This window comes from Rana temporaria, chromosome 3, assembly GCF_905171775.1.
Source record: "Rana temporaria chromosome 3, aRanTem1.1, whole genome shotgun sequence".
Lineage (NCBI taxonomy): Eukaryota > Metazoa > Chordata > Amphibia > Anura > Ranidae > Rana > Rana temporaria.
Genome location: NC_053491.1, coordinates 99,825,808 through 99,839,093, shown reverse-complemented (window position 1 = coordinate 99,839,093; position 13,286 = coordinate 99,825,808). Strand labels below are relative to the sequence as shown.

At 42.4% G+C, this 13,286-nt stretch overlaps 1 protein-coding gene across 1 annotated transcript in view; it reads left to right on the top strand.

The window, feature by feature from the left end:
- The window catches only part of CIB2 (calcium and integrin binding family member 2), a 40,569-nt gene extending 27,283 nt beyond the window's left edge, over nt 1–13,286 (top strand). The window contains exons 4-6 of the mRNA XM_040343088.1: nt 4,959–5,106; nt 7,392–7,587; nt 12,065–13,286. Coding sequence (XP_040199022.1) covers nt 4,959–5,106; nt 7,392–7,587; nt 12,065–12,086 — 366 coding nt within the window. The 3' untranslated portion in view covers nt 12,087–13,286. The remainder of the gene's footprint in view (nt 1–4,958; nt 5,107–7,391; nt 7,588–12,064) is intronic.

The window sequence follows — 13,286 nt, the reverse complement described above, 5'->3', positions numbered from 1 at the left end:
CTAGTAGACCTGGCTCGCAGTCTCCGCTCTAATTCATCCCAAAAGTGTTCTATTGGGTTGGACTCTGTGCAGGCCAGTCATGTTCCTCCACCCCAAACGCACTCATCCCTGTCTTTATGGACCTTGCTTTGTGCACTGGTCCAAATCATTTGGTGGAGGGGGGATTATGGTGTAGGGTTGTTTTTCAGGGGTTGGGCTTAGCCCCTTAGTGCCAGCGAAGGGAATTCTTAAGGCGTCGGCATACATTCCCATAGACACACTCCTAAACCTTGTGGACAGCCTTCCCAGAAGAGTTGAAGCTGTTATAGCTGCAAAGGGTGGGCCAACTCAATATTAAACCTTACAGACTAAGACTGAGATGCCATTAAAGTTCATGTGCATGTAAAGGCAGGCATCCCAATACTTTTGGTAATATAGTGTGTATATACACTGAGCAAAATTATAAACGCAAAACTTTTGTGTTTGCCCCAATTTATCATGATCTGAAGATCTATGACTTTTTCTATGTACACAAAAGGCCTATTTCTCTGAAATAATGTTCACAAATCTGTCTAAATCTGTGTTAGTGAGCAATTCTCCTTTGCTGAGATAATCCATCTACCTCACAGGTGTGGCATACCAAGATGCTGATTAGACATCATGATTATTGCACAGGTGTGCCTAAGGCCTCGTACACACGACCGAGGAACTCGGCGGGCGAAACACATGGTTTTCCTCGTCGAGTTCTTGTTAGGCAATTTTCTCCATTCCCGTCTAGGAAAAAGAGAACATGCTCTCTTTTTGGCTCGTCGAGTTCCTCGACAGTTTCCTCCCTGAAAAATGTACACACGACCAGTTTCCTCGGCAAAAAAAATCTCCCACCAAGTTTCTTGATGGATTCTGCCGAGGAAACCGGTCGTGTGTACAAGGCCTTAGGCTGGCAACAATAAAAGGCCACTCTAAAATGTGCATTTTTTACTGTATTGGGGGGGGGTCCAAAAACCAGTCAGTATCTGGTATGACCACCAATTGCCTCATGCAGTGCAGCACATCTCCTTTGCATAGAGTTAATCAGATTGTTGATTGTGGCCTGTGCAATGTTGGTCCATTCCTCTTCAATGACTGTGCGAAGTTGCTGGATATTGGCAGGAACTGGATTACGCTGTCGTATACACCGATCCAGAACTTTCCAAACATGCTCAATGGGTGACCTGTCTGGTGAGTATTCTGGCCATGCAAGAACTGGGATGTTTTCAGCTTCCAGGTGTTGTGTACAGATCCTTGCAACATGGGGCTGTGCATTATCATGCTGCACCATGAGGTGATGGTTGTGAATAAATGGCACAACAATGGGCCTCAGGATCTTGTCACTGTATCTCTGTGCATTCAAAATGCCATCAATAAAATGCACCTGTGTTCGTTGTCCATAGCATACACCTGCCCATACCATAACCCCACCGCCACCATGGGCCACTCGATCCACAACATTGACATCAGCAAACCGCTCACCCACACCATCCCATACATGCTGTCTGCCATCTGTCCTGTACAGTGAAAACCAGGATTCATCCATGAAGAAAAAACCTCTCCAAAGTGCCAGAGACCGTTGAATGTGAGCATTTTCCCACTCAAGTCGGTTACGACAACGAACTGCAGTCAGGTCAAGACCCTGATGAGGACGATGAGCCTGCAGATGAGCTTCGCTGAGACGGTTTCTGACAGTTTGTGCAGAAATTCTTTGGTTATGCAAACCGATTGTTGCAGCAGCTGTCCGAGTGTCTGCTCTCAGACGATCTTGGAGGTGAAGATGCTGGATGTGGAGGTACTAGGCTTGTGTGGTTACGCGTGGTCTCCAGTTGTGAGGCCGGTTGGATGTACTGCCAAATTCTCTGAAACGCCTTTGGACATGGATTATTGTAGAGAAATTAACATTCAGGTCAAGGGCCACAGCTCTGGTAGACATTTATGCAGTCAGCATGCCAATTGTACGCTTCCTCAAAATTTGCGACATCTGTGGCATTGTGCTTTGTGATAAAACTGCACATTTTACTGTAGAGTGGCCTTTTAATGCAGGCCATACACGGTTGAATGTTGAACAAATTTTCCTTTAAAAATCAGATTATTTTTTTTTTTTTGTGATCCGATGATGCCATCATTGATTTTCGAAATTCGGCCGACCAAGCCTTGTTGCTACAGAAAATAATTTTCGTGGCCGGGAATATTCTTTTCTCTCTGAGAATTTTCTTTTCTTGCACATGCGCAAAAAATTTCAACATGTGTGATTCCTCAAATTTGATTGCCGCACGAAAGTCGGCTGTTGCTGCAGCCCACTAACGGTGTGAAATTCGTACGGAAATTCTTTGATATGATTTTCGAAAGAAAATTGTTTTCGAAATTCAAACCGTGTATTACTGGCTTTACACAGATTACTCAGAAAAAAACTCAAAAGTACAATAGGGAAAGGATACTAGGTGCCCAGAGGCAATTCAGTTTGCATGTGTTAAGCTATATAAGTTTCTCACTCACTCACAGATTTGTGAACAATATTTGAGAGAAATAGGTCTTTTGTGTACATAGAAAAAGTTGTAGATCTTTGAGTTCAGCTCATGATAAATAGGGGAAAAAACAAAAGTGTTACATAGTTACATAGTTACATAGTTAGTCAGGTTGAAAAAAGACACAAGTCCATCCAGTTCAACCTCAAAAAAATAAACAAACAAAATAAAAAACACAATACAATCCCATACACCCAACTCCATACCCACAGTTGATCCAGAGGAAGGCAAAAAACCCCAGCAGAGCATGATCCAATTTGCTACAGCAGGGGAAAAAATTCCTTCCTGATCCCCGAGAGGCAATCGGATTTACCCTGGATCAACTTTACCTACAAATCTTAGTACTCAGTTATTTTATGTACATTTAGGAAAGAATCCAGGCCTTTCTTAAAGCAATCTACTGAGCTGGCCAGAACCACCTCTGGAGGGAGTCTGTTCCACATTTTCACAGCTCTTACTGTGAAAAAACCTTTCCGTATTTGGAGGTGAAATCTCTTTTCCTCTAGACGTAAAGAGTGCCCCCTTGTCCTCAGTGTTGACCGTAAAGTGAATAACTCAACACCAAGTTCACTGTATGGACCTCTTATATATTTGTACATGTTGATCATATCCCCCCTAATTCTCCTCTTCTCAAGAGTGAATAGATTTAGTTCTTCTAATCTTTCCTCATAGCTGAGCTCCTCCATGCCTCTTATCAGTTTGGTTGCTCTTCTCTGCACTTTCTCCAGTTCTCCGATATCCTTTTTGAGAACTGGTGCCCAAAACTGAACTGCATATTCCAGATGAGGTCTTACTAATGATTTGTACAGGGGCAAAATTATATCTCTGTCTCGGGAGTCCATACCTCTCTTAATACAAGAAAGGACTTTGCTCGCTTTGGAAACCGCAGCTTGGCATTGCATGCCATTATTGAGCTTATGATCAACTAAAACCCCCAGATCCTTCTCCACTACAGATCCCCCCAGTTGTACTCCCCCTAGTATGTATGATGCATGCATATTCTTAGCCCCCAAGTGCATAACTTTACATTTATCAACATTAAACCTCATCTGCCACTCAGTCGCCCAATTAGACAGAGCATTGAGGTCGGCTTGTAAATTGGAGACATCCTGCAAGGACGTTATTCCACTGCATAGCTTGGTGTCATCTGCAAAGACAGAAATGTTACTTTTGATCCCAGATCCAATATCATTTATAAATATATTGAAAAGTAAGGGTCCCAGCACTGAACCTTGGGGTACACCACTGATAACATTGGACCATTCAGAGTAAGAATCATTAACCACGACTCTCTGAATTCTGGCTTTCAGCCAATTTTCTATCCATTTACAAACTGATATATCCAATCCTGTAGACCTTACCTTACACATGAGCCGTGTGTGTGGAACTGTATCGAACGCTTTTGCAAAATCCAAATATATCACGTCCACAGCCACGCCTCTGTCCAGGGTTTTACTTACCTCTTCATAAAAGGAAATCAGGTTTGTCTGACAACTTCTGTCTTTCATGAATCCATGTTGTCTGCTGCTTAAATAGTTTTTTTCCTGCAAGAACTCATCCATGTGGTCTTTTATTAAACGTTCCAGTATCTTCCCAACTATAGAAGTTAGACTAACAGGTCTATAGTTACTTGGTAAAGACTTTGTTCCCTTTTTAAATATAGGCACCACATTGGCTCTACGCCAATCCAGTGGTACTATTCCTGTCATTAATGAGTCCCTAAATATTAGATACAGTGGCTTTGAAATGACAGAGCTCAACTCACCTAGGATCCGTGGGTGGATGCCATCTGGTCCAGGTGCTTTATCCACCTTTATTCTGTCTAAATATTTCTGGACCATATCACTTTTGAGCCATTGTGGATTTGGGGCTGTGTCACTCCCACCCCCATTTTGGACATGAGCTCCCCCATGCTCCATTGCGTTGCGTTTATAATTTTGCTCAGCGTATATATATATACTGTATATCTATATATGTATGTGTTTGTGTATATATATATATATATATATATATATATATATATATATATATATATTGTACATATAAAATTTTCTTTATCTAAATTTGGGTACTAGGAGTGCAAAAATGCCCCCATTGCACGATCTAGCCCACAAAGAGTGCATTTCAGATTTCACTGTTGACCTAAATGGGGAGGTCTTATGGAATACAGTTTAGTCAGCATTAGCCTTTGTTTTGTAATCTATAGACTGTGCCTGCAAAACAGCGGAATAATTACTGTAAAAATCTTTTGTCTTCTGGTCAGCATCACCCATCCTAACTCATTTGTCTTGTTTCAATTTGTGACACGCTGTTAGCTTGTTCTGCTGCCTCTGTATAGAAGAAACATGTCACAATTAGGTTGCGATAAGATGATGTCATACATCACAATGACACAACTAAAATGACCTCTTTCTCTTTTTCCAGGAAAACCCTTTCAAGGAGAGAATTGTGCAGGCATTCTCAGAAGATGGAGAGGGCAATCTCAGCTTCAATGACTTTGTAGATATGTTCTCTGTGATGAGTGAAATGGCTCCCCGTGAGCTGAAAGCAATCTATGCCTTTAAAATCTATGGTAAAGGTTATGTAATAAATACAGGGGCATGTGCAGTGTTTTATAGCAGACCTTCCAACAAATCCCTGTAAATAGGGGTGGGGATTAATAGGCAATATTCTAGGGGGGATAAGGAGAAAGGTACTTTGTCTCTTTCTTCCCTCTGTCTTCATCTCCTTCATTCCTTGTCTCCTTTTCTTTCTATCTTTATAATTTTGTCCATCTTTTGCACTCTTTCCGTTTCTATCTCCCGCTCCATTTTTTTGTTTGTCTTTTTATGTTTGGATCAGGGGCTTTGTTATATGGGTGCGGACTGCACCCGCCACAGGGGTGACACCAAGTAGAAAGTGATATCCGACCGCAATGGTGTCACCCCATCAATGACAGCGCACAGATCAGTGAGCCAGCACCAACCAAATTGTTTACAGGGGCTGCTTTGGGGTGCACATCCGCTCTTGTGAAGAAATATAGCAATTGAAAAGATATATATATATTTTACACAATTGCTACACAAGCTACTGTATATTGCAAATTAATGTTATTAGAAATTGTATTTTCTTTTTCAATCTGCAGACTTTGTAATCTTCAGTAAAATTCAACGCAATAAGGCAACCAGAAGGCATTCTGTACACTGTATACAGAAAACCCTCAGAAACTGTATTTTCTACCTGCGTAATTGGCTTATTGATTTTACTAAAACTCTGCACCAAAATACAAGTCAAGTTTCTTTTTTTATTTATTGAAAAGAATGGACAAACAACAAAGTCCAGAACAAATTTGTGTACAAAAGACACTGACCATTAGAATGTGACAGTACAGTTCACCCATTAACAACGGGTTGCCTAGTAGTTACCATCCCCTTCACCTTCCGCACCCCGTCCGGGATCATGTTGTGCAGGAAGTAGCCAGGTCGGGTGACACCCACAGAATAAAACAAACATTAAAGCGGAGGTTCACCCATACCTTACACATTTTCCCCTTCGCTTCATGCTCGTTTTGTCTAGGGGAATCGGCTATTTGTTTTAAAATATGATCCGTACTTACCCGTTTACGAGATGCATCTTCTCCGCCGCTTCCGGGTATGGGTCTTCGGGAGCGGGCGTTCCTTCTTGATTGACAGTCTTCCGAGAGGCTTCCGACGGTCGCATCCATCGCGTCACGATTTTCCGAAAGAAGCCGAACGTCGGTGCGCAGGCACAGTATAGAGCCGCACCGACGTTCGGCTTCTTTCGGCTACGAGTGACGCGATGGATGCGACCGTCGGAAGCCTCTCGGAAGACTGTCAATCAAGATGGAACGCCCGCTCCCGAAGACCCATACCCGGAAGCGACGGAAGAAGATGCATCTCGAAAACGGGTAAGTACGGATCATATTTTAAAACAAATAGCCGATTCCCCTAGACACAACGAGCAGGAATCTAAGGGGAAAATAGAAAAAAAAAAGGAATTGGGTGAACTCCCGCTTTAAGTGCTTCAAGAAAATTAGCAGAGATGTGGTCAGGGTGTCAGGCACTTGTAAAACAGAGCTTTGGACCATCAATGCTAAAATCTTTAAAAACAAGCTACTCTGAGAACTCGTACACACGACCGAGTTTCTCGGCAAAAACCAGCAAGAAACTTGTCATACCTGGGATGCCTACTAGACTCTTGTTTTGTCAGGTTTAAGTGAGTTATTTCTAAGAATTACAGGCCTACAATGTAAAACACCAAATTCCCTTGCAAATAATGGTACCGCTTTCAGCACCTTTTTTCTGAAATAATCATACCGCCAGGGAGGTTAAATCTCTCATTGGGATTGATTTACTAAAGGCAAATTGGCTGTTCACCTTGCAAGGGAACTTGCACATTGCAAGGGAGTTTTCCTCAGTGACATTTCACTTTGCAAAGAATGCACAATCACATGTGAGAAAAAATAATAAAAAATTTGCTTGCAGATGATTGGGTGATGACAGTCAGTAGAGCTTCACCCTTTTTACTAAGCTTTGGGGTGAATTCCCTTGCAAAGTGCAAGTTTCCTTGCAAAAAAAAATGCCTTTTTGCCTTTAGTAAATCAACCCTGTTGTGTACATGTTTAAACATTCACAGATATCAAAGATTCATATAAGTTTCGCTATTCTTTTTTTAAATCAGAACAAAGTGCCCATGTGCTTGTAATATGCCTTGAGTATTGATGTCTTTATGGACAGGTCTCATTAATGTGTTGCTTGTCTAGGAAAGATCTCTATTGTGCAATGTCTTGAAGCAGCTGCGAAATACTGCTTAGTGAGCATGAGGCCCTTATGTGTGGATTTTTTTCTTCCTGCTCAGATTTCAATACAGATAATTTCATTTGTAAGTCTGATCTGGAGCAGACTCTTAACAAGGTGACACGAGAAGAATTGGAAGAGGAAGAGGTGACATTGGTATGTGAGAAGGTTATTGAGGAGGCTGACATGGATGGTGATGGCAAATTAGCATTTGCAGACTTTGAGAATATGATTTCAAAAGCCCCAGATTTTCTCAGGTAATGTGCCTAATTAAACCAATGGTTATTTCAAATGATTTGTGTTAAAGTTCCATTTAGTAGCCATATGTTATCCCATAAAGTGGTTGTAAAGCTTAATTTGTTTTAATTAAAATAACAAACATGACATACAATGGTTTTGCACAGAGCAGCCCTGATCCTCCTCTACTTAGGTCCCCCCGCCGGCGGTCCTGTCCCCTCCCCCCTCTTTAGTGTCACCAGACCTAAAAGATCCTGACACTGACCCAAATCAAACCCTGATCTAGCTTTTTATCTGTTTTTTTTTCTCTTTTTTTTTACACAGACATTTTGTTTACATTATTCTCTTGCGGTAAAGAGAAAAGGATTCATTGTATCTTTTCAAGAGGAGAAAGAGAAAATCCTAGTTTCTAGACTGAACACTTTCCTAGGCCATCTGATTGCTTAAGATCAGGCCGTGTTTGTCCTGCTTCGGGGGCCCAGGTGACAATATCTGCAGGGTGGTGCATCTCACACATTTAGCCAAACCTCTCTCCCACCCTGCCATGTTATTGTCCCTTGATGTTCACAAAGCTTTTGATACCATTTTCTGGGCCTACCTGTTCTTTGCCATCCAATGATGGGGCTTCAGCGCCACCTTCCTTTCTTGGATTTCCGCATTCTACACTTGCCTGTCTGCATTCTTTAAATATGCTGACCTCTGAGCCTTTTCCAGTGTGTAGGGGCACCTGACAGGTATGCCCCCGTCCCCAATACTGTTTATTCTGGAGCTCTAACCCTTGGCTGCGGCCATCCGCACTTGTCCAGACATTGAAAGCCTGGAACTAGCGATCGAACATTATAAAATAATGTTCGCTGAATACATATTTTTGTATGACTCCCATACCTCTTTGTCGAACCTTTTTGCTCTCCTTTTTTACTTTGGATCCACATCCCACCTTCACGTAAATGACTCTAAAGCCTCGTACACACGATCGGATATCTGATGGAATCTAATCCGATGGATTTTTTCATCGGATATCCGATGAAGCTGACATTCATCAGTCTTGCCTACACACCATCGGTCAAAAATCCGATCGTGTCCAAACGCGGTGACGTACAACACTATGACGAGCCGAAAAAATGAAGTTCAATGCTTCCAAGCATACGTCGACTTGATTCTGAGCATGCGTGGATTTTTGTCTGATGGAGTTCCACACAGACGATAGGATTTTTCTATCGTTTTTTTATCCATAGGAAAAATTTAAAGCATGTTCTATTTTTTTTCACCGATGGAAAACAAACCGATGGGGCCCACACATGATCAGTTTGTCCGATAAAAACAGTCCATCGGTCTGTTTTCATCGGACAAACCGATCGTGTGTACAGGGCTTAAGTCTTAAACCTTTCCCTCGCCCCAGATTAGCTATTGGTTATCCGCCCCAACTGTAATTTCTCATGGCCTACTTCCTTACCGTATTTGGGTGCCCGTCTAGCCCCATCATACGATTCTCTTTACCAGGCTAATTATCCTCCTTTGTCTGCTCAACTTATTTCCTCCCATTTGCCTTAATCCGCTATCTTAGACCCCCCCCCCATTTCCACCAGCTAATGACAACCCAACAGAGTTTCACTGGTGAAAAATGCGAGGGACTAAATATGTATAGGAATTCTTGATGGCATCTTGCATGACTTGATGACTACTTACTTGAGCAATGGTAAACTCTTGCCACTGAGATGAAGTGTTTGGTGTCCGACCTTTACAGCTCCTTGACTCACAACTCGGGGGCCCTTTCTACGTTACAAAGTGGGAAGCGGACTTAGGCAAATGTCTGGATGATTCCTTGTCGAACAAAATTTGTCTTGATACCCCTAAATAGCCCGGAGAACACCTACAAGCTCCTCTCCAATTGGTATATGACCCCAGTGCGGGTAGTGAAATTTGTCCCCTCTCGTGGTCCTGCCTTAAAGCCATAAGATTCTGGGCCAAGATCTACTCATTGATCAGATCAGTTCTAAACATTTTGCTGGCATGTGATCCTTGGGAAGCCTTGCTGCATAAGCTCATTCCATCCTTGACTAAAGCCCACAGAAAGCTAGAGGGGTTTGTCTTCCCGGCAGCTGGACAGACATTAGCTAGAGCTTGGCAGCAGCCTTTTCTTAATTTTGCTGAGGTCTAACAGCGGTTCATGGGAACCATAGTCCATGAGAAGTTCACATCTATCCTAACGGACACTCATGCTAAGTTCTTGAAGATTTGGGACCTCTGGATTGTCTTTAATGATCATTTGAGCCTGGACCGCTCTTAGCTATCCATATGACTGCTCATACAGTCTGATTGAATTACATGGTGTACTGGATTGCGCGGGAAACCGCCCTTCTTCCCTTCTCCCCTTTTTTCCTCCCCTTATTGTTGTGGAATAAGGTGGCTATTGCTCACTCTTCCTCCGCCCCTCTTCTGGTGTCTTGCCTCCTTGGGCATTTCTTCGCTTCCCCCACCCCCTCTTCTGCTCTTGTTCAGGGGGAAGCTTTGTTGGACAGGATGCTCTTCTACTAGGAAGCCTTTTCTGTTGTGATGGGGCTGGATCTCTACACTTACAGATTTTTATTCATGTGTGATGAATCCCTGTGTATTGCTCTTGTGTCCAGACAGATTTGTTCTTTTTAAGGTATGACATTTTTTAAAAAATTGTCCAGTGTTTGTATGCCTCCCCCCCAATACTTACCTGGTCCTCACTCGATCCAGCACTGTGTCCATCTATAGTGTCTCTCTCCTTTCTCCTTGCACACAAAGGACAGAGGCAGCGGGACCAATTTGCTCCTCTCCTGCTGCTGTCAATCTAATTCTGTAAACAGAGAGTGGGGGGAGGGCAGGTTTTTAAGCTGTGTGTATCTATGGATATACACAGCCCAACTCTGTGGTTCGAATTACAGAGTGACCGAATTAGTGATCTCCTATGCTGCCATTGAACTGACCTAATGTTTGGAGTTTTGTCATGCACGCGGCAATGTGCTTGTCCCCAGCCAGAGCACACCCCACTGCCCCCACGGCGATAATTCTTGCTCCATGTGGCACTCATACTGTCAGTGTTGTTGGCCGATCGCAGGATCATTTCTCCACCCTCTCAATGACTGGACATGCCTCTCTGCCCTCCTTCTCTTCCCTGCTCCACCCACTCATAGACTGAGCCATAGCCTCTGGACAAGTTTTTCTGCCCTCCTTCCCCCGCCCACCTCTGCCCTCTTATTGACTGAGCTATAGCTTCTGGACAAGCCTCTTTGACCCGCTTCTCCCACCCTCTCATTGACTGAGCCATAGCCTCTGGACAAGCCTCTTTGCCCAGCTTCTCCTGCCCTCCTCCACCCTCTCATTGACTGGGCTATAGCCTCTGGACAAGCCTCTCTGCCCGCTGCCTCACTGCCCCCACCCTCCTCCACCCTCTCAAGCACAGAGATCTTAGGAGAAGAAAAAAAAGTTGCATGAATACTCCTAGGATTTGTGATGTAGATATCCTAGGAGTCAACATGAGAACACACTATATAATTTGCCTAGGCGATCACAGCAGAAAGTAGAGAGGAAAAAAAAAGGGTATGAAGAGATCTAAACAAATTTTTTTTTTTTTTATATCCATTAGAGTTATAAGAGAGGGAAAATGATTCCAACAACAGCAACTTTAAAAATAGACTGAAGTTCCACTTTAAGCTGGCCATAGATCATTTCATTTTTTTTTAATTAGTCTGTTGGGGAAAAAAGTGTTTTTCTCAATCCACACAAGCAAGGTTGATAGAGAAATATTCCCCGCTGGAACATTGTATTCTGACAGCGGGATAGAATACACTGACTTACGGCTGCAGCTGGCTGATCGATAATTTTTCAACAAGCCCATTCGACATAATGTAAACTAACGATCAACTTCAGTTGAATAGGCTCGGCCCCACAATTCAATTGAACTAGACAAATTTCAATTAATCTATGGCCAGCTTCACTTGCTAACAGTCTCTACTGGGCAAGCATTCTGGGGCCTAACTATATTCCCAGTATTATAGGACAAAAGCACAGTGTAAGCCTTAAGCCTCGTACACACGACCGAGTTTCTCGGCAAAAACCAGCAAGAAACTTGCTGGGAGATATTTTTTGCCGAGGAAACCGGTCGTGTGTACATTTTCGTCAAGGAAACTGTCGAGAAACTCGACGAGCCAAAAAGAGAGCATGTTCTCTATTTCCTTGATGGGAATGGAGAAACTTGCCTTGTCGAGTTCCTCGACAGCCTAACAAGGAACTCTGCTTTATGCAGTAATTTTAACAGATTTAACATTGCTGACGTGGAGGACAGTCCTGTAGTAGGTAACCTCTGAATCAGTCTCTTCTTCCCTGCAATTTGGACATGAACTCCGGACACTTCAATAGCTCAGTAAGCCCAGGTCATTCATTCCATATGACACAGACGTAATAAGACTTTGGCTGCAGATTGCATATCAAGTTACTTAATAAAACTTTTGCCTTGTTTCTCCTTTCTAGTACCTTCCATATAAGGATATGAGGATGGTGCAGCCGTTTTCTTTGGTTCAGGACAAATGGAACTCAGGCCTCCAAGGGACCCAGTCTTTCCAACTTGCAAAAAAAAAAAAACTGTGTCCATTTGCACAGCAGAAGTAAACTTCACTCCAGGAAGTTCGGTCTTCTTTACTATCAGTCATGAACTTGCTTGCATTTTATACTCTGAACCTTTTATTATCTTTAAAGCAAAAAAAGTTGAAGGATTTTTAAGATTTGTTCTCTTCTAAAGAAGATTATGATTATTATGAGGGGCCTTATGTGCGAGAAAAGGGTTGTACTCAAGGAACTTCACAACTGTGTTGTCATGCAGTACATTTCATTGCTGCGTGCTATCTCTGGACACTCATTGGTTGTGCAACACCAAGTGAATCAACATTATTTAATGTTGTTTTGTTTTTTCTTTACATGCATTTTTTCTAAATTATGATACCTTATCATCGAAGGAAACTATAACACCAATAACATGGAGCGCAAATGACATATGCTTTTTCAAGGGCTTATATGAGTGGCGTGTTTCGGAAACGGATGCCATTCTGATTTTCAAGATGTCTTCTATAAGATACAAAGGACACACGCACACTTAAGGAAAGCTTTTCCTGATGAAAGCAATGAAGAGCAGAAATAAAACCCTATAACTTACCTGGCAGGTTGTGAATGGGAGCAGAGCTGCAGAATGTTAGACTTTATGCTTTGGCAGTTAAGGTGTTCTATGAATCTGACATGCTTGTCACTCAAAGTATATGCCAAACAAGCATTAATATTTAAAGACATCATTTGGCCGTACTGGATAAACAGTTACCTTTGACAGGTGATCTCTTCTCCTTTAGATAAACTGAAAATATTTGTTTCTTGAAGGATATAATGTGTGCAATGAACTATCACAAGGGCTAACATGCAAGAGAGTATACCCCCTTCGGTTTATGAAGGATGGAGGTCAATACATGCCTCTACCATGATAAGTCACTGAACTTCTAAAGGGCATTGCTTGCCTGGGAGAACCTTCACGGGAATTTGTACAAATTCTCCCAGAATTAATATGGTGCCTTTTTATAATCATGCTGAGTTTCTGAACATTTCAAGAAAATCATGAACGACTTTTCTTTTGTTCTGGAAATGCGCATATTTATTAAAGATATGGAAAATGACTTCTGTTTAAAGTAAAACAAAGTGTGTTGTAGAGTTA